The sequence below is a fragment of the Halichoeres trimaculatus genome, unplaced genomic scaffold (genome assembly GCF_033239565.1).
Source record: "Halichoeres trimaculatus isolate MK-OKI-2021-1 unplaced genomic scaffold, fHalTri1.1 fHalTri1_scaffold_4, whole genome shotgun sequence".
Taxonomy (NCBI): Eukaryota; Metazoa; Chordata; class Actinopteri; order Labriformes; family Labridae; genus Halichoeres; species Halichoeres trimaculatus.
In genome coordinates this window covers 16,676,223-16,694,823 of record NW_027437182.1, presented here as the reverse complement: position 1 = coordinate 16,694,823, position 18,601 = coordinate 16,676,223, and the positions used below count along the sequence as shown (strand labels likewise).

The following is an 18,601-nucleotide window of genomic DNA, read 5'->3' as shown; positions in this document are numbered from 1 at the left end:
TGTTCAGGTCCATAAATAACGATTATGTGGAATTAAGTGCGATAACACAGGAAAAAAGCATTGAACACGCTAACTGAAACTCATCTAATACTTAGTGGAGAAGCCTTTGTTTGCAATGACAGCTTCCAGATGCTTCTTGTATGTTTTAACTAATCGCCCACACTGCTCAGGTGTGATTTTGGCCCATTCTTTGGCACAGATTGTCTTTTAATCTTTAATATTCTTTAGTGCCCTCTGGTGAACCCTTTTCTTTAATTCTTTCCACAAATGTTCAATTGGATTTAAGTCAGGTGATTGACTAGGCTTTTCTAACAGAATGATTTTCTTTTTTTGAAACCATTTGAGAGTCAACTTTGCTGTGTGCTTTGAAACGTTGTCCTGCTGGAAGGTCCAGCCACGTCTCATCTTCATCATCCTGGTGGATGGCAGCAGATTCATATCAAGAATTTCTCGATACATGGCTCCATTCATTGCTCCATCAATTAGATGAAGTTTGCCAATACCATGAGGAATGGAGTCTTACAGGCTGAGCGTCCATAGAAGCCATGGCAGTGGAGTGCATTGCCTATTGTTTTCTCTGTAACAACTGTACTTGCTGCCTCCAAGTCTTTCTGGAGCACTTCCAGGGTGGTCCTTGGCTATATATATATATATATATATATATATATATATATATATACATTTTTTTTTTTTCTTCTGATAATTGCCCTGGCCTTTTAACCCCTAGTTTTAAAAAATTAAAAGGGCATTTTTTATTTAATATGTGTTGTGTTTACTTACATTGCTATAATTAGTGCATTGACTTCTGTTAAAGGCTCTACTGTATTTATAATGTATTCCATGCTTTAAGCATTTTTTATTAACATCATTCAATGAGTTTTCCTACTTTATTTCTTGAGTATATTATGTATCAAACCACGAGTTTTGCATAGCACAGTGGAGCTGTTTCTTCCAGTTATACTGGTTCTGTCATCACATCCACAACACTAAATATTGGCTCATATGTGTAAGAAGTAGCCTAATGGCTCTGGCAGTATTGACATGAAGCCAAGCAGGTGAAATGATTGTAAAGTGATGACATTTTGACATGGCAGCTTTTATTTGTTGGCACTTTTCTCTACAACACTCAGCCATTTTCAGCTGGTGGGGGGGTTCACAGTGTGGATAGTTCTGCTGCAGCAGTCAGTGAAGTTTGACAGAATGATAAATTGCCCTGACTGACTGTCAAGTTCCTATTCCCACTCTGACTGTTTTGTGTTTGCATTTTTTCTCTCTCCTTTCCCTTCCTGCCAACCAGCAAACTGCCAGTTAATAATAAACTTTGTGCATCCAGTGAAGTGTGGCCATAAACTGTTTATGGAGACTATAATTTGGCTCAGTATGTGTGCATATAAAGTCGATGCATATTCCTCAATTAGAGAGCGGTGCAGACTGAAGCAGGCACTTGCACCACACAGATCATCTTTGTTGACATGTTACGGGGCGAACAGCATATGTCTGAATCTCAGTGTGCTTTAAATATTACTGTAGTTTTATGTAGCGGTTTAATTATTAGTGTAAAAATTAGCTTGACAGTGAAGTTTCAGGAGCGTGGGGTGATTGCTCCGTGATAAGTGTGATTATGACTGGAAAGCTTGCTCAAGTCCTCTTATCTGCTGGGGAGATCTGAATGTGCAAAGAGAGTGTTTAATGTTCTCTCTACCCTTGAGCAAGGATTCAACCCCTGACTGTTCTAGTGCTGCGGCTCAGCTACCTGTTAAATGGAATTAATAGGGTACTGCTTAGTTTGTGTGTATCACTGCAATCATTTCCGACCCTGCAGCTCCTTCTCAAGGCTTTTGATGTCATTAGAATATGTTCTCACAGAACTCAAACTAAATAAAAGCTGGATTTTAACACAGAAATGCCATTAAAAGAAGTGCATTGGTAATACTCCTCAGCCGCTCTGTCAGTCTCAATTTGGCTCTTGACATGGCAACTTACTTTACTCTGAGGCTTAGAGTAACGGGGGTGACATGTCAGCTTTTCAGGCTTTTGCCTTGGTGTGAAGCACTGTGTTTTGCTTCCTCACCACTCTTCCATAGGTCATGGGAAGGGGGGAGGAATAGCCTCAAACGTAGTCTGTTGCAGTCTGCTGTGGTTGGGTGGATGGCTGGGCAGAATTGCTTTGATAAGCTCTTTCCATTGAGATTTGAATCCAGGGGATAGAAGTGTGACCTTTTGGAAAGGCTGACTAGAATACCAGAATACATATTTGATTGTTTCCTGTGATAGGACTCAGCTAAGACAGATTTTCCTCCTACTTCCCATGCAGCTACTGTACATATCAGGTGCATACTGTATTTTTGTTTTGGATTCTTGTTTAAAAACACGAGGCAAAGCTCTCCCCAAAAAATATCCCCAGGAAATAGACAGCAGCATCCTTTTGCTCTGACTATTCAAAACAGTGTGAGCACAGTAGCCTGGTCTTGAGCTTCACTTTCTTTGTGAAAGGTACAGAAAAATATTCAAACTTGACTTCATATTGCTGCTCTATACCCTGAGTTTTGCCTGCCAGGCTGCAGTTCTTGGAGTGTGGAAGCTCTTCAAGAGATGCCAGACAAATTTATGGCAGTGTGTTTCACCAGAGATCTCTCATTCACCAGGTTTCTTTTCTCACAGTCTGCAATGAACTGCTACATAGTTCAAGGGCTGACACTTTAGAATGCTTTGAGCACGATAGGAGGTGAAAGATGGAGAGTTAGGCACTGCATTTCAAATATCTGATATCAACAGCTGGAGCCGTTTCTAACACGTCCCCATTCAGCTGTTAAGCAGAGCATCGCGAGCTAAAGAGGTGCTCCATGGGCACATTGCTTTATTGGAGTATCTGTAATATGATGAATAGCAGACCTTTTTTACTCAAATGTGATATTGAGTTACTGCCACACTACACATTTTTAATGGCAGTCAGCAGCCATGAATGATGTCTTTCCAGGCAGCAACTTTTTTCTCACAACCACCCACCTTTGGAAGAGTATGTGAACAAATCTCTGTAGGAGACATTGAAAGAAACTTTGAATAAATGCACAGCTGTGGCCACGTCATCTTTTGATTGTCTTGATTAATCAATAAGTCTTGGTGAAGAAAATGTCAAAGAAAAGGAAAAAAAAATGTTCCTATGACAAATGCCGAGCGCCTGAGGTGACCTTTTCAAATGTTCCTGTTTTGCAAGAAAAAAGACAAGATAGAGTTGCCATCACACAAGCGGTTCATTTAAGGATTCATGTAACATAGGGGAAAAAAAAACGTAGAAATCTTCTGAGATGGACTGAAAAGGTTGTTTTATCATCAGACCACAATTAAGCTCTATTATTCACATCAACTTTGATCATCTTTCTCAAAAGAGAACGAGATTAAGTACTGACTAGTGTTTGTGCGTATTATGTGTTCAGAGAGGAAGAGATCACAGAGGCAGTCCATCTCAGTTTTGCAAAGCCTCCAACATTTGGGGAAGTGGGCAGTTAAAGGTCAGTTGTTGTGCTTGTTTGACTCTAGGTCATTTCTCTGAATTGGTTCACTATATCACAATAAAACCAACCTTGTAGATGTACTGAAAAATACACCTACATTTGGTAATGGCTCCATTTAGCTCCATGCTTGTATCTCATCAAACCACTGTGAATGCATAAGAGAAATGTGTGAAGATAAAGTCTTTTCTGTTCTAAAATTCACACACTGATAGCAGTGTGATAATATTCATGCACTGGCCAAACTCGACAGATTGACTCAATACCACGCACTGCGGATGCCAAGACACTTAATTACACAATAAGAACACATGAGGTAAAGTAAACTGAAAAATGTATTAATATCTGGGGCCAGACACCACTCAGTAAAGACAATACTTGAATGCAGAGAGTGTGATGTTTGATCATCTAGTGGTACTGATCAGGACTGGCTCCGTTAACGCCCCAATGAAGTTTTCAAAAAGGGGTATTAAGAGAAGTCCCTTCGGCCTACATGCATTAAAACTGGTCTGGTTATTTATCATAGGAATCCCTACAAAACATTTTTTTGCACTAACACAAAGCTATTTTAATTTTGAAAATATTTCATGCTTTTATTATTTTGCAGTGTCCATGTATGAACAGACTTCTCTGTGGGGCTGTGTACCATCATCTCCTAACTTGTTCAGCGTACTGCGGACACTTTAAGGAGTTAAATTTAGTAAAAGATTTACAATATATTTTAGGGTGTGGCTGTAGCTTGGGGTCAAACTTTGAAATAAACTAGGGCTGAACGATTTTGAAAAATAATGTAATTGTGATTTTTTTTGACCGATATTGCGATTGCGATTTAGCATTTAGCACTTCTACATTATTCATTTAACACAAGCAATACATCATTATGTAGTATGACCAACACGGCAAAGGATATTGTCAACATATAAACAAGTCTTTCCTGTAGGCCAGGCCTACATGTTATAAAATGAGATGAATTGATATGAATAACTTATCTCTTACTGTTAAAAACACAGTAGAATATTGCCTAAATGATTTAACTTCAAGCCTTGTAGACGTGTATTAAAATTATCAATAATTTCCACAAATAAAATCAGAGAAAGGAACAAAGCACTGCAGAACAAGAGGCCAGATATGAACAATAATCTTAAAAATAAATATCAATCTTCTCTTCTATGAATCTCACACTAAATAAAGTGAAGAACTGTAGATTAAAAACAAAGTTTTGGCTCAACCACTGAATTATGTATACTTATGGATTGCACTTTTTAAATGCACTTTAAAACGTATCTTTTTTTTTTTTTAATTGCAGCCTTTGCGTTTTGGAAATTGCATTGTATTACATTGCGATGTCGATTTAAATTCGATTAATTGTTCAGCCCTAAAATAAACCTACCAAAGCATTGAGACCATGAGGAATAGGACTGACCATTTTTGTGTTATCACAAGGGAATCAACTAAACAGTGCAGAAAAAAAACATTCTGGAAAATTGACACACCTAGTATTTGTTGTGCCTTGTATGACAGACATTTAAAATGTAAGTTTTAAGTTGTGCTTCAAAAGATATGAACTAACAAATTGTTCACTTCTTTCACCTGTGGTACCACAAATTGAAACCGATTGGTTCCTCACAGCTTGCAGCAAGTGTAAAATAATAATATGAATATAGAAAATGGTCTAACTTGAGCTTAATTAAATAAACTGTTTTGCAGTTCTTCTGAACCAACACATTAAAAAGCCTTTATTATTAGCTAAATTGAAACCCTTTTGGCTTTATGCTGCTCACAAGTGCATTTCTTTTTTTCTTTCTTTGTTTTTTTTTTTTTTTATCTCTGTCGTTTTTTCTCATGTTTTGTTTTTCACATAACTGTTTCAATCTGAGTTGTTGTACACATATGTAGATACTTAAAACATGAATTCTAAATAAAAAGAAAATTAAGAAAAAAAGCATTTAATATAAGCTACACATTAGGTGTTTTGATTCTTCAACCCCAGTCTCGAGAAAAATGAGAACTGTCTGTGTCAAACACAACCTTGCACCCTTTGTAACAGCATGAGGATTTGTATTTGAAGACTATCACTGGCTGGGTTCACAGATTGCCCCATCCCAATCCATCATAGACTTTTTAGGGGGCAAAGCAGGAGAAGGTAAATGTCAGGTTGAAGAGTCAGATATATGTGTTCACACATGCACCCCTACCAGAAATTTTCTAAAGTGCAGTGCATGAGAAAGGGGCTACAGTCACACAGGTCTCCCTCAGCCAAGCTAGATCCAGCACCTCAAATTTGTTTTCTCGCCTACCTAACATGTCTAAATATGTCCACACAGAAAATAGCAGTGAGGTAACTACAGGTTACTGAGTCCACAGCACATGCATTCAGACATAACTTCAGGCTCCCTTGGCCCAGCTCCCCTTCCTGGGTTTTTTAGCAGCCTCGGATTGACAGCCAGGGAGCAGGGTAGGGGTTATGTATCAACACTGTCTAACAGCCTCTTTTTCAGACCAGCTCTGCACATACTGTGATTCTACCCCTAGCTCTGGCCCACACCTTGAGTCAGGGCCAGAAGGCAGCAGCACACAATGTAGCAGCGTGGGTTGTTCTCCATTTTCAGGAGTTAAAGGGATAAATTGATGTAGAAAATGCTGCTCTGTGCTATAATGGATTCCTCAGCGATGCCTGCCCTATCTGTGTAGTGCAGCCCTGAAGGAAGCGTGCTCACAGCTCCCTAACACAATGTGGGAAATTGCTTACTGCAACGGGACTTAGCATGCATTGGCACTGAATGTGAAATTAACCTGGCTATGGTTTCTTTAATTTGCTTGGAGTGACATCTCCCTCAGATGAATTGCGCCTTTACCAGGTTGTCAGATTTCTCTCAGCGTGCTCTCTTACCCAGCATGATGTTAGGTCAACTAGCAGTTTTAGTATCCGAACACCAACTGTTGGACTTGTTTTATCTCACCAGTCCTTCCTCGCGTAAACCGTGATGCACTCTGTTTCTTGTTTACCACAGTGTCAAGGTTGAACACTCAACATATAATGTTCTTCAAAGTATATATCAAGGATGTGATTCTTGTTTAATGGTTTGTATGACCTTTGCAGAGCCCCCTTAGTGCTCCAATCAATAGGAATACCATTTGCAGCCAGGGCAGGGTGATGCAACTGGATCTTCTGCGAGGAAAATATATTGGCTTTCATTTATCAAGACTGTAGACTGTAGCCTAATAAGTTTTTCTTTTTTTTGTCCAATGGAAATTGGTCCATTTGTTGCAGATGTAATTGTATAAAACAGCAAGCCTACATCTACTCAGGAAGTGTTGATCATGAGATAGAATCCAGTTCAGACCAGCCATACAAAACGTATTACATGATAAGTAATCCCCTACTTATATTTGCAATGTCAGTTGTGTTAAAGAACAAAGAACAAGAAAGGAAAAAAACGGAGGCAGTCGGTGCCTGCTGGGAGTTTTGCTGGTTGGTGCACATCGACATTTAATGCTGACCTTGTTTGAAGATAAGAAAAAAAAAACAGTCAAGTGAAAAGTGTTAAGCCTTTCAAGACTCACAAAAATCTTATAGGAGGTTTTGATGTATTGTCATCATTCACATTAAGTATCCTTGTGTTTGATAACATTGAACTTAGTAGTTAAGGTTTTATTTTTTCATAACCAAGTCTTTCAGTTCTTCAGCTCTAAAATCTTTCCACGTTTTTCACTTTTTGCTAAGTGGTGAATCTTCGAGGTGTCTTTATTGCTGAAATGCAACAGAATTTGCCTCTGGAGTACAAATTATTTGGCAGTTAAAACAGAAACAGAATTAGTCTTGTCTCCATTTTCTCTCCAACTATAATCAAAGTTGCTCTGTGGGAAGTCGAGCCCTGACAGTGTGTGTCTGCTTGATTAACTTTTTCTTTTCTTTCTTTTTTTTTAAACTAATGATTTACTAATGCTCGATGTTGTAGCTAGTGGGTAATGAGTTCTTCTGATTTACTTGTTATGTAAACAAATTTAAACTGGGGTTGTATGAGTTCAAATAGGTTCATGTTTGGTGGGTTTGGTGGTAACATGAATTAGATCCCAATAGGATGGATACCTTGTGACCCCAATACCAAGTAAAGGGGCCTTGCCCCAGCTTAAAGGGATTCCACTTCACATGACCATTTGCTTTCTGCTAACATTACCGGGTGGCAAGGCAGCTAGGTTATTAGGAATTTTATTGTGGGATTATAATTTTCAAAGAACTTCTAGATTATATTTAAATGTGATTTTGGCACGTTTCATAAGTTTACTGTATGGATTTAGAGCTTTAAAGCCGTCCTTTCGGTTTGTTGAGTGGCGTTTAACCAGCTCCAAGATGTCATTAGAAGTTATTCTTATAGGAAAGACTTCCTTTTTGAGTCTTTTCAAACAGTAATATACATGTCACTGTCAGTGCTCCATTATTGTAATCTGATGCATGCCCGCCACCTGTGCATATTTCTTAAGCCTGTAAGATATAATAGTCACTATTACTCAGACTTGTGTCCCATGATTGTTCCAGTTGCACAGAGCTTTGCATTTGGTGTGTATGTTATTAGAACAAGCCTTTTTCACACCACAGTCAAGACTAGTAACAATCAAATTGTCAACTCTATGCAGAAATGGAGAGTGGGATATATCTTAGTGAACACTGTAGTAACAATTTGTTACTCATAGGTTATCCTTTACAGAAGCTTGTGATGCTTCCTGGAATACTAGGTCACATACTGGGTACTTTAATGTTGATTCTTATGTTTTATGTCTTGCTACTGCATACACACACCCAAAAATGTAGAAAATAATTTGATAACACTTCATTTTGATAGTCTGTCTATTGACACTCAACAAGCTATTAGCGGATAAGCAGTAGCATTTCAACTGCGTGTCGGTTGATGTTGAAATGTTACCGTAATTTTGTGTGCCTAGTGAGTATGTTTTGAAATTCAGATAAATGAGCTTCCCTTCTCTGGTATGCCCTTGTGCAAACTTGTCTGCATTTGGCTGTGTTGATATTTTATAGAGTTCGAACTGTTGTCAACTTTTTGTCTACTCAATTGGATAGTCCTAATCTACAAGATCTACAAATGCTTAGTTAAGAATGCCAGGTGGTACTCTGTTGATCATTGTCTATATATTGACAATCAACAGATAGTCAACGACCTAGTAATTAATATATTATCTACTGATAAACGGTTAATCTAATCAGTAGTTGACAACCAACAGAGTATCAACAGTCAGTCATTCAATGGGTGAGAAACGTTGGAGATCTTACTTCTGACAGATCCATTCAGAGTAGTAGATCATCAGCTTACAAGAAGTTGATGATCTACAGATAGTCAAGTGTCAATTAATAGCCTGTTTACAAAAAGTAAGAGGGGTGGACATTTTTTTGTAAAACGTCGTCAAACTTTGAAATGCACCTTATTGTCCACTGATAGTTGGTTGAATGTATGTTACTTGTCTGTTGAAAATTTACGTTGAACATCTACTGATAGCTAGTGTCAAAAAGTGGACTATCAAGAGAAAGTGTTGCCAATAATTTAACTACATCCAACTCACATTTTAGTAAATAAGCCACACTGTTTTTACTGTTGAATGTTTCTTGAAAGTGTAAGACTTGAGGCCACCCTCAAGAAAACATAGTGTGATCTATGGTGCCATAAAACTGTACATGAGGCAGGATGGCATGAGACCAGCTGCCTTGAAGGAAACAACTTCAGAGTAAATTGAGTCAAGCAGTATCAGGTGAAACAGATGTGTCCTGCAGAGTGAAGTTGTGTTGTGCCTGCAAAAACAACAATTCCAGTTTGGCTTTTGGGCCTCAAAATAAAAGTGCTGTCAAGGGGAAGTGAAAGAACCATTTACAGTACATAGTGCATGTTGGTGTGGATGGTGGTGTTTTAAGGTCTTTTCAACCACAGAAAACTTTTCTTTTTTACTGTGTTCAACAGTAAGCTGACAAACAGATGAACACGAGAAAAACGTGTGTCTGTTTGTCTTCAATATAAACAGACAAACTGTTCTCAGAACGAGTGGGAACATGAACTTCATTTAAGGTCAAAAGTTGTCATCTGTATTTAAATAATGGATTATTTTGGTGTCTATAAGAATCATACTTTATGGCATCAATTTGCCTTGAAAAGCAGCAGGAAAAATATAGACCACAAAAAGCACTGTTCAGATTTTAATGAACTATACTTCTTATAATTCAGTAAACTCCCTCTGGAAGGGCACTCAGAACAGGTCAGGTGGCGGACACAACTCTTCTCTTTTTCTTTCCACGTTTATTGGTCACAGACACAACAAACATAGTCTGTTATAATAAATAGACAAATAGGTAGTAAACCTGAAATATAAACACACAAGCTCAAAATGAATTTGAATAAATTAACCTTCATCTGTGAAACACAAATCCCCCCATTAAGAATAAAAAAAAAAAAACCTCACTCAATGACACATCATCCCAGTTCTGATGATGGATCCAACGAAAATGAGACTTAAAGATTAATAGCACATGGAAATAGCCCTGCCTGCCCCATGCATACAGCACATGATCAACAAGGAGCACAGACTATAATCCAGAACACTAGCATCTCATTGGATGGTACTTGTGAATTCCATTTAAAAGTTTTGTTTTTAACGCTCATTGTTTTTGGACAGTGATTGATTAAACAGGCCCTAATGCAACCAACATCATCCACTGGAAAAATAAGTGATTGATTGTGTTTCCAGAGATATTACTTTTCTAAACACAAGCAAGTCTGTTCTTCTCTTTAGAATTCACTGCATTACACTCAGCCATTTGCTAAATAATATTTGGAGCATCAAGCATGCTTTGCATCATGGGTCAGTGCTTTTGATTTCATTGCTCTAGTAAGAAAAAAAACTAAAGGACACACTGTGGATTTCCACATGCTGTGTTTCATAACGCCCCAACTACAGTTACATTCAGTTGAATTAAATCTACAGAGGACCCCAGAATAAAAACTCTTCCTGGTGGTGGTAGCTCTTTTTATATCCCATCTGAAGGGTAAATACTTTTCTTTGATGAATCACCTTCATAAAACAGATGTCAGAGAGTACAAGTCCATAAAAAATGAAACTAAAACTCATACGGTAATTCTGCTGCGTAAGGTGTATGATTGGTAGCATTGATCATTGTGTACAGTAAACAAGCTAGACACAGTGGAACCACTTATGCTCCACAGAGATCCATAAAAGCTTTGTTTGCATTATGTTGACAAGCATTAAAAGTAATATATCTGATATCAGAGTGGATATAAGAGTCTCTCGGACAGACATACCACATGCTGGTTGTTGCACTTACTCTGAATGCTGTCTGTGTTCACGTACATAAGGCAAGGAGACTAAATGTGAGGGGCTTTGAGGCTGCAATTGCAGAATACACCCATGAAATATTTGGACATTTCAGGGGTTTCCGCTATAAAAAAATGGCACCGGACAACGTGACTGGCAGGTTTTCAATTTACCGGGCAAGCGTTTGATTTCCTGGTCAAATACTATCTGAATTTATTGAGCTTAAATGCTGCAAAGTGTACCCCCGCAGCTTCCGCGAGGCTGGGTATACTTTTCAAAGGGCCCCTCCCTTGCCTGTCAAATTTTGTGCGGACTAAATTTCAATAGAGTGGTAGGGGAATTTATTCAAAGATATGCCCAAAGATCAGGACATATATATTAAGTCTACTCACCTGCAAAGCAAGCCTGCAAAAAAAATCTATTCCTGTTATTAAGTGGGGGTGTATTTTCGATAGATGTAATCTTTGTCACTATACGTGACAAAGCGATGTAAAAACATAAATAATTTGGTACTAGAAACATTTGTAAGTAAAGTTGTGTAACAACCTGAGTGGACTGATTCCAAAAACTGATTATAAAACCCTGCACTGTGCGTCAATGGGTAATGAGGAGTCAAGCAGTGGAGTCCCACGGACAGCTCCCGAATAATGACAGTTAGAATCCGCACCTCGACATTGACTATGACATTTGGGCTCTATAGTGTGATCTGTCACTGCATGAGTGAATAGCCTCATGGAAGTTATATTTTACAAGTCTTCACAGTATTTACTAACGAAATTTGTTAAGGCAACTAATTTGGTGCTTTTAAGGTCATGCCATTAAGTTTACATGGATCCTCACGTTTACATTAAGGGGCAGACTTAAAATGATACAACGTACTTATAAGAATAATATCTAAGCATGTCAATTTATAAAACTTTCTTTTAAAGCATTGGCTGTATCAAATAAAATGAGTGCCATCAACTGACTCAAATGGTTAACGAAAATTAATATTGCACAGCAGAAGCTTCCATTCGGTCCGAAACGACTTTTCCTTTTCTTCTCGGCAGGAGGCAAGACATCATCTGCTGCAGCCTCCGGGATTTCAGCCTCACCACCATCTTTCTCCTCTGAACTATTTTGTTTAGTAAAAAAGTCCATAAGTTTCGCCTGTTTCGACATGTGTCTCCCGCTGTATTGTTGTTGTTCTGCACGCTTTGTCGGAGTAAATGAAACCCGTGCTACAAGTTAAGTACCGCCTGAAAAAAAAAAAAAAAAAAAAAAGTTTTGTTCCACATAGACCAGGCCTATCCATAAAAGATAAGAGGGAATATTTTTCACCGGACATTTTGACTGGTGGAGTTGAAATATGTCGGACTTCGGCAGATTCGGCAGGTAATTACAGGATAACGGAAACCCAGCAGGGAACTCCAGGTGTAGCTTACCGGCATCACTTCCAACAAAACACTAAACTCACAAGTAACATAATGCATCAATTATTCTCTTATTTATACCAAGCTACACCCAATTTGTCTGTACCATGACATATAAATGTTTGATATTTCTACTAGAGAGTTTTAAATGTCAATGAAGATAACATTAAATACCAGTAACAATTCTTTCTCACTCTAAGCCATTCTCAAGGCTGTAATAGCTCATAATGTTGGAAGTGTGATATAAAGTCTAATCTACAGCTAAATAACAGATGATAATTTAAACAATTTGTATTAAACAAGACAGACTCTTTATCCTTCAAACACACATTTAATTTCACAGTGTTACTAAACCAAAAAGAGATTTTATTCTAGCAAACACAAACAGGACTGAGATCATATTATTTTCTGACAGTATTAATTTCTGAGCAGCATTGTTGCAAGAAAGACAGCTGGCCGATAAGATAAACACACACTTCTCTCTCTCCATGCGTCTTTGAAAACTCATTTCACTGTTATTTTGCACAGTATTGGAAAGATTAGATTGTATTCATTTCTTTTTTTCTATTTTCAGGAGTAGAAGTATTAGCTTTGAAGCCTTGCATAGCAGCAGACCTACCTACTCAGTGAAACAGATAATATCCAGTCCCTTTGCAGTTTTTGTAACTCTCTTTGAAGATGTGTTTTTCAAGGTGCAGGTCTCAGTAGGGCTGCTGATCAGGGGATGACCAGCACTGACGCTATGCCAATAACAGTTCATACATGAGGCAAACTGTATAAGTTTAATTCCAGATTAAATTTAGAGCTGAAAACAATCCCTCACTTGTACTTGATAGATGATGTCTGTTCCCTTCGAGGTCTCCAGCTAGACAGAGTGATTTTGACAGCAGCATGCTGTGCCTCTCAATCTAAACCTCTGTTGCTTCAAAAGATATGCATCAAAGCCGGATTTCCCTGGATACTTTTAACAAAAAAAAAAAGCTATGGATGTCTGTTTATGTATACATCACTTCTGGGAAGTCACAGACACAAGCTGGTGAATGACTGAGCGTGGCACCACATTAGCCTAGTCTGCATAAATCCCTGTTATTTTTGACACCAGCCTTACCCTGCACCATTTGATTGCTACACTGACACTGTGCTGCACATCTCCTCCCACATCAGTAGGATTAAGTATAAAAAAAGCTGTGTGCACCCAGTGAAAAAAAGTGCTTCTTCACTGGTGCAAAGCCCAGCCATGAGCCATGCTCTGCCACAAAAATAGAGCCCTTTGTGCTGTGTCTCCATCCCTGTGCTCTCTTGGCATATTAACGGTTCAGGTTTTCAGACCCATCCGGTGCTTGTTTATGGATCTGTTATTCAAACATTTTTCTTTCCTTTGCCATCAATATATCTTTGCCAAGCCTCTTGGACTCCATTGTTGCCACCACGACGGTTTGAGAAGAGACAGGAAAGCTCATTATCGACATTGCCTCCAGTTTCAAGTTTTTTTGACACCCTAGCTTGTAGATAAAAAAGCCACCAGGGTTGCAGAAGAAGGAAGAGGCATTTTATAAGCATTCAGCTCACTTTCTTGGGATATTGGCAGCACAGAATGGCCGTATTTTCACTCCTGAAGACAGGATTGTCTTGATTTTGGCTCCTCTTTTGTGAGATATTGCTGAGTCAGTGGCGGGTCTCTGTGGCTCTCTGAACAATATGTTTAGCTCCGTTTTTTCTTGATTGTGCACTCAGTTTGAACCCTATGCCTTTCAAAAGCATCCGCTCTCTTTCCCAAACTGCTTTTCCCCTTCTGAAAAGATGTATATAAATACATTACACACTGAGCACCACTGAGTTGAAATCTAATTCTGGTCAGGAAATCTGCCAGAGTCTCGCTAATACACATACAGCCAGCTGGGATCCTATAACCACTTATTATACAAGCACACCTTGTCAAATTTGTTTCATTTAAAGGATTCTCATTTGATATTCACCCATCCAGTTATGGTCCCCATCCATTAAACGCAAGAAATCTTGAATTGAAGACAGTTTTATGATCAACATGTCTATGATAAACACAGATGCCAAATGTGTTTGATCATCTGCAGGTGGCTTGTTGACTGTCATTAGCCACTTACGGTTTGCCATTTCAAGGCAGGGTATTTATGTCCCTGTCATGCCTCATCTGCAATGTGTGCAGAGCAAAGTGTGTGTGGAGCTCTAACTGTGTGTTTATGGAGGAAGTGCACCTTTACTTGCCCAAACAACTTAACGTCACATTTTTAGTCTCACAAAGTCTAGTCTCAAAAAGACAATTCAGAATTTTATCACTGCAAGTCCAAATGCTTATCCATTAGCCAGGGATGTAGCTCTAGTACTGAGATCATCCTATACTGCTGTACAACCTGGCCGTAAACAGGCTGACAGATGGCATATTGCATTGCTCTATGGTCTGGCAGTATTTTGATCTAGAAGCTGGGAATAAAGTTGTATGTAGGCTTTGCTGGACCTGGCCAGGCATGTGGACCAAAGGCTGGTAGTGCTGGCTCTGCTAATGTTAGTCATACTTGGCATACCAATTTGACTTTGCTAATGTGATTCATGCCCAACTTAGAGTGTCTCCTTCTTATTATTTTTATTTATTTACTTATTTTTGTTTTAACAGCTAGGAAGTTAGCCACCTAAGAAAAGACCTTTTTTTAACAATCGATGCATCTTGTGCTTCCATAATGCCGTAATACAAAGCAGGTCACACACTAAGACATATGCGCAGTAGCTGTGTACAAAAGGTAGCTGAATTTTGTTGTGGTATTTTTACTGTATTGCAGCCTTTAACTGCTATTCATTCACAACATATAACAAATGTCCCATTTGACTTGTGGTCCTGTTATGTAGTAGCCGCCTCAAACATAATTCTGAGCAGGTGAAAATTTAAAAGGAAATCTGCAGGTATTTGGAGTGAAACCCTGTTTGCCACAATTGCACATAAACTAATGTTATTATTTATGAATTCAGAATAGAATAGAATAAGAATAGAATAGAACAGAATAGAACTTTATTGTCTTTGTAACAAGTACAATGAAATTGCAGCAATCAAGAAAACAAAAGTAAGAAAGTGTATAAAAAGTGCAAAAAGGTCCATGAAAAAAATAGACGATGACAGCTTGTCCATCATTCTCCAGTTCAGCCAGCCTCCACCTCCACAGGGTCCAGGACTGAGCTTCTTCAGCGGTCTGTTCAGTCTATTTCTCCTAGATTCTGTCTGCTCACAGCAGGTGAAGCTCTTCCAATGTGGCGTTGGTGTCTGATGTTAGCTCTGATAGCCATGTCTGTGAATAGCATGATGCTACTCTGCCCTCTGGTATTCCCTCTGTTGCTGGGTGAGCACAGCTAGCTCTTCCATCATATTGGAGATGGATCTTGCATTCCCAATAACGATGGGTGGGAGGACAGGTCCATGTCGTCACTTCTTAGCTCACACCTGAGAACCAGCACGTCATCCTCACCTCCTTCTCCTCACCTTGTGAGAAGACATCAGGCCTTACACCAGTTAGCATTGACATGCTGCAGGCTGCTAACAGCTGAGTTCACATGTAAACAATGTAGCAATGGTTACATGTAGGATCTCCAGACAAACACAGGAGAAAAAGTAGTAAAAATATCACTGAAGCCACAAAAAGTTTGGTGTCCATGACCAACAAATGAGCCATCCAAAGTAATGAGCCACTCCAAATACAAAGATTACGAAAAAGAGATGAAAAAAATGCCAAGAAACGGACAAAGAAGAGAGAGCTGCTGCAAAAGGCAGCCATAGCCAACAGGGCGGCGCCTAGCAACCCTTGAATCCCTTAAATCTTTATTGTCATTGCACAGTGTACAACAAACGTGGTTTAGCAGGTAACATTAACATAGCTGTAAACTCAAAGTATGATGCAAACACGTTATTGACATCCTAGCAATAGTTGGCTGTACCATGATCTAACAATGTAAGTAATGTAAAATATAAGCTTTCTCCAACTTTTGAGTGATAATTAAAAGTGATGTAACAATAGCTTTTAATATCGCCCATTAAAAAGTCAAGCAGAATCAAGGCATAAGAACCCAGCTGCAACACAGCTTGGACAACAAATCAGCTCAAACATCAAGAAAACAAACAAAAGCAACCCACACAATGTATTAACCCCTCATTATAAGAACCCAACAACAAGCACTAAGACCAAAGGGAGGTAAAGAAAGTAAACATAATTAAAGCAATAAAAAATGAATAAGGGGCAGTTAAAGATGGGTGGAAGTGATGTGATGAAAGTCTCCTTCATTTATCTGATGGCCAACCAGAGAAAAAAAACTGTATTTGATCATTTCTCAGCAGTTTAGCCTCCTACATTGAGTAAGCATCAGAAGAAAATGGCTGCTAGGTGAATATGTTCAATGAGAACCCAACCCCCGCCCTGCATTCACTTCCCTGACATGCATTTATTCTGTCCTGATTATTCTAAATGAATTCTGCTTGACACCATACAAAATCTCCTCATTGTATTTTTTCCAGCTATCAGTTCACACCAGCAACACGTTTACAATAAGAATCTATCATCCGTCCCCTCTAACTATAGTATTACACTGTATGTTATTGTTTCTTTGTTGATTGGAGTGGACATGTGTGTTCATAATTGTGCTCCCTCCAGCTGTTCAGCTGCTCTACAACCCTGCTATTATGCCACTCATGGTGCTTTGCTGCTGTTGCTGCCTTTGGCACAGTTAGCTAACTATAAAGCACTGACATGAGCATTCAGCCATCCAATTTGTCTTTCTTCCTGGAAGTAGCTCCTCTTACTGCTTGGTGTGGAGTTGAGTAAATGATGAGTGGATGACTGGAAATACTGCATTATTTCATTTCCTGCCATTGTATCAATGAAAGTAGATCAATGCACTGCTGATCTGATGAACCTGGATATAATGCATCCTTTTCACAGGATTATGCCTGAGAGACAGTCCCATGATCGTGTCCTTTTCACACACAAACCAAACGCTGCAGAAAGCACTGTTTGTATTCTCTGTTTGTAAGAACTTTCTCTCCATTTTTCTCTTTCCAGCCAGGAAGTATGAGAGTGGAGAATATCTAAACATCACTGGAATCACAAGGGACCAGGCTGGGGACTATGAATGCAGCGCTTTAAATGACATCGCCTCTCCTGACACCAAAACAGTAAAAGTCACAGTCAACTGTAAGTGTGTCTCTTTCTTCTCTCTTTGCCACCATGTTTTTTTCAACAGTGGCCTGGCAGAAGGCATAAAAGATAACCTGGGGGGGCGCTTTCAATGACATCCGTGTCACATCCCTGGTGGTTCACCTAAAGAAAGAACACCTTTTAGAAGTTTAAGAAAGTATAAAGCCAGAGTTTGAGGTTTTTTTAATATTTAATGTGAGAATTCCCTTTTTGTCTGTGCATGTAGGTGATTAATTCACACTAAGGAAAGGTCTGACTGTTGGAAGCACTATTCCATTATGCAGGTAATGAGTCTTTCAAAAGTGTAAGGAGACAGTAATGAGAGACCGGGGCATTAATGAATGATACCCGGCTTTAGCTGTGGTGGACACATGGAAATCAGCCGTTATAAGTATGAGCAGGAATAGCTGCTTGACAATTATTACCTCTTTCCTGTCTTCTTCAAAGTGCTTCCTCTATTTCAATGTTATTCATGGAGGTTTCTGCATTGATGTTGTACACTAAATCTCACTTTTGGCAAAGCTGATCAGGCAGCCAGCGACGGAGACAGAAAGAAGAAAGAAGGCTCTCCCTGGCCCAGTTTACTGACTCATATCCTGCAAGCTAATCAAGCAGGTTTTCTAATTCTAGTTTTAAGAGTTGTTTTATTCTCAACACAACTTTGAATCCAATAATACTTAAACTGCATTTTCACCTCCCTGTGTTAAGACAGCTCTCATTCTGACTTCATTATTAAGCAAAAATCTCATGGCCATTATTTCTGTGTAATGCTTGACTCTAATGAGCTGGGTCTGAGTGAAGTTTGAGAGGCGAGCTATTTATAGCTCTACTGGGACATGGGTTTAAGAATGAAAAGTGCTTTGACAACTTGCAATGTCTTTATGTTACAGAACAAAGGAGATATTCACAATGATTTATAAGGCCTGTCATGGTCAGACGCTGCGTTTTAAAGCAGCACAGCAGGGGTTAGGGGGGTTTAGTGTCCGTACAGACAGAATTGATTTGAGGACTTTCCTTTGCTGTCAGACAAAGTCACAACTGTTTGAGCACTGGTCCGATACTTTGAGTGCTGTAGTGTGTGGAGTGTAAAGAGAGAATTTGCGAGTTGCCCGGAGTTATCTGAAGCTGACAGAGCTGCTCA

At 39.0% G+C, this 18,601-nt stretch overlaps 1 protein-coding gene across 2 annotated transcripts in view; it reads left to right on the top strand.

Annotated features, from left to right (window-relative positions):
• Nucleotides 1–18,601, top strand: part of negr1 (neuronal growth regulator 1) — a 169,210-nt gene that overhangs the window by 90,807 nt on the left and 59,802 nt on the right. For both annotated transcript variants that reach the window (XM_074667973.1, XM_074667974.1), the window contains exon 4: nucleotides 17,326–17,457. In XM_074667973.1, coding sequence (XP_074524074.1) covers nucleotides 17,326–17,457 — 132 coding nt within the window. The remainder of the gene's footprint in view (nucleotides 1–17,325; nucleotides 17,458–18,601) is intronic.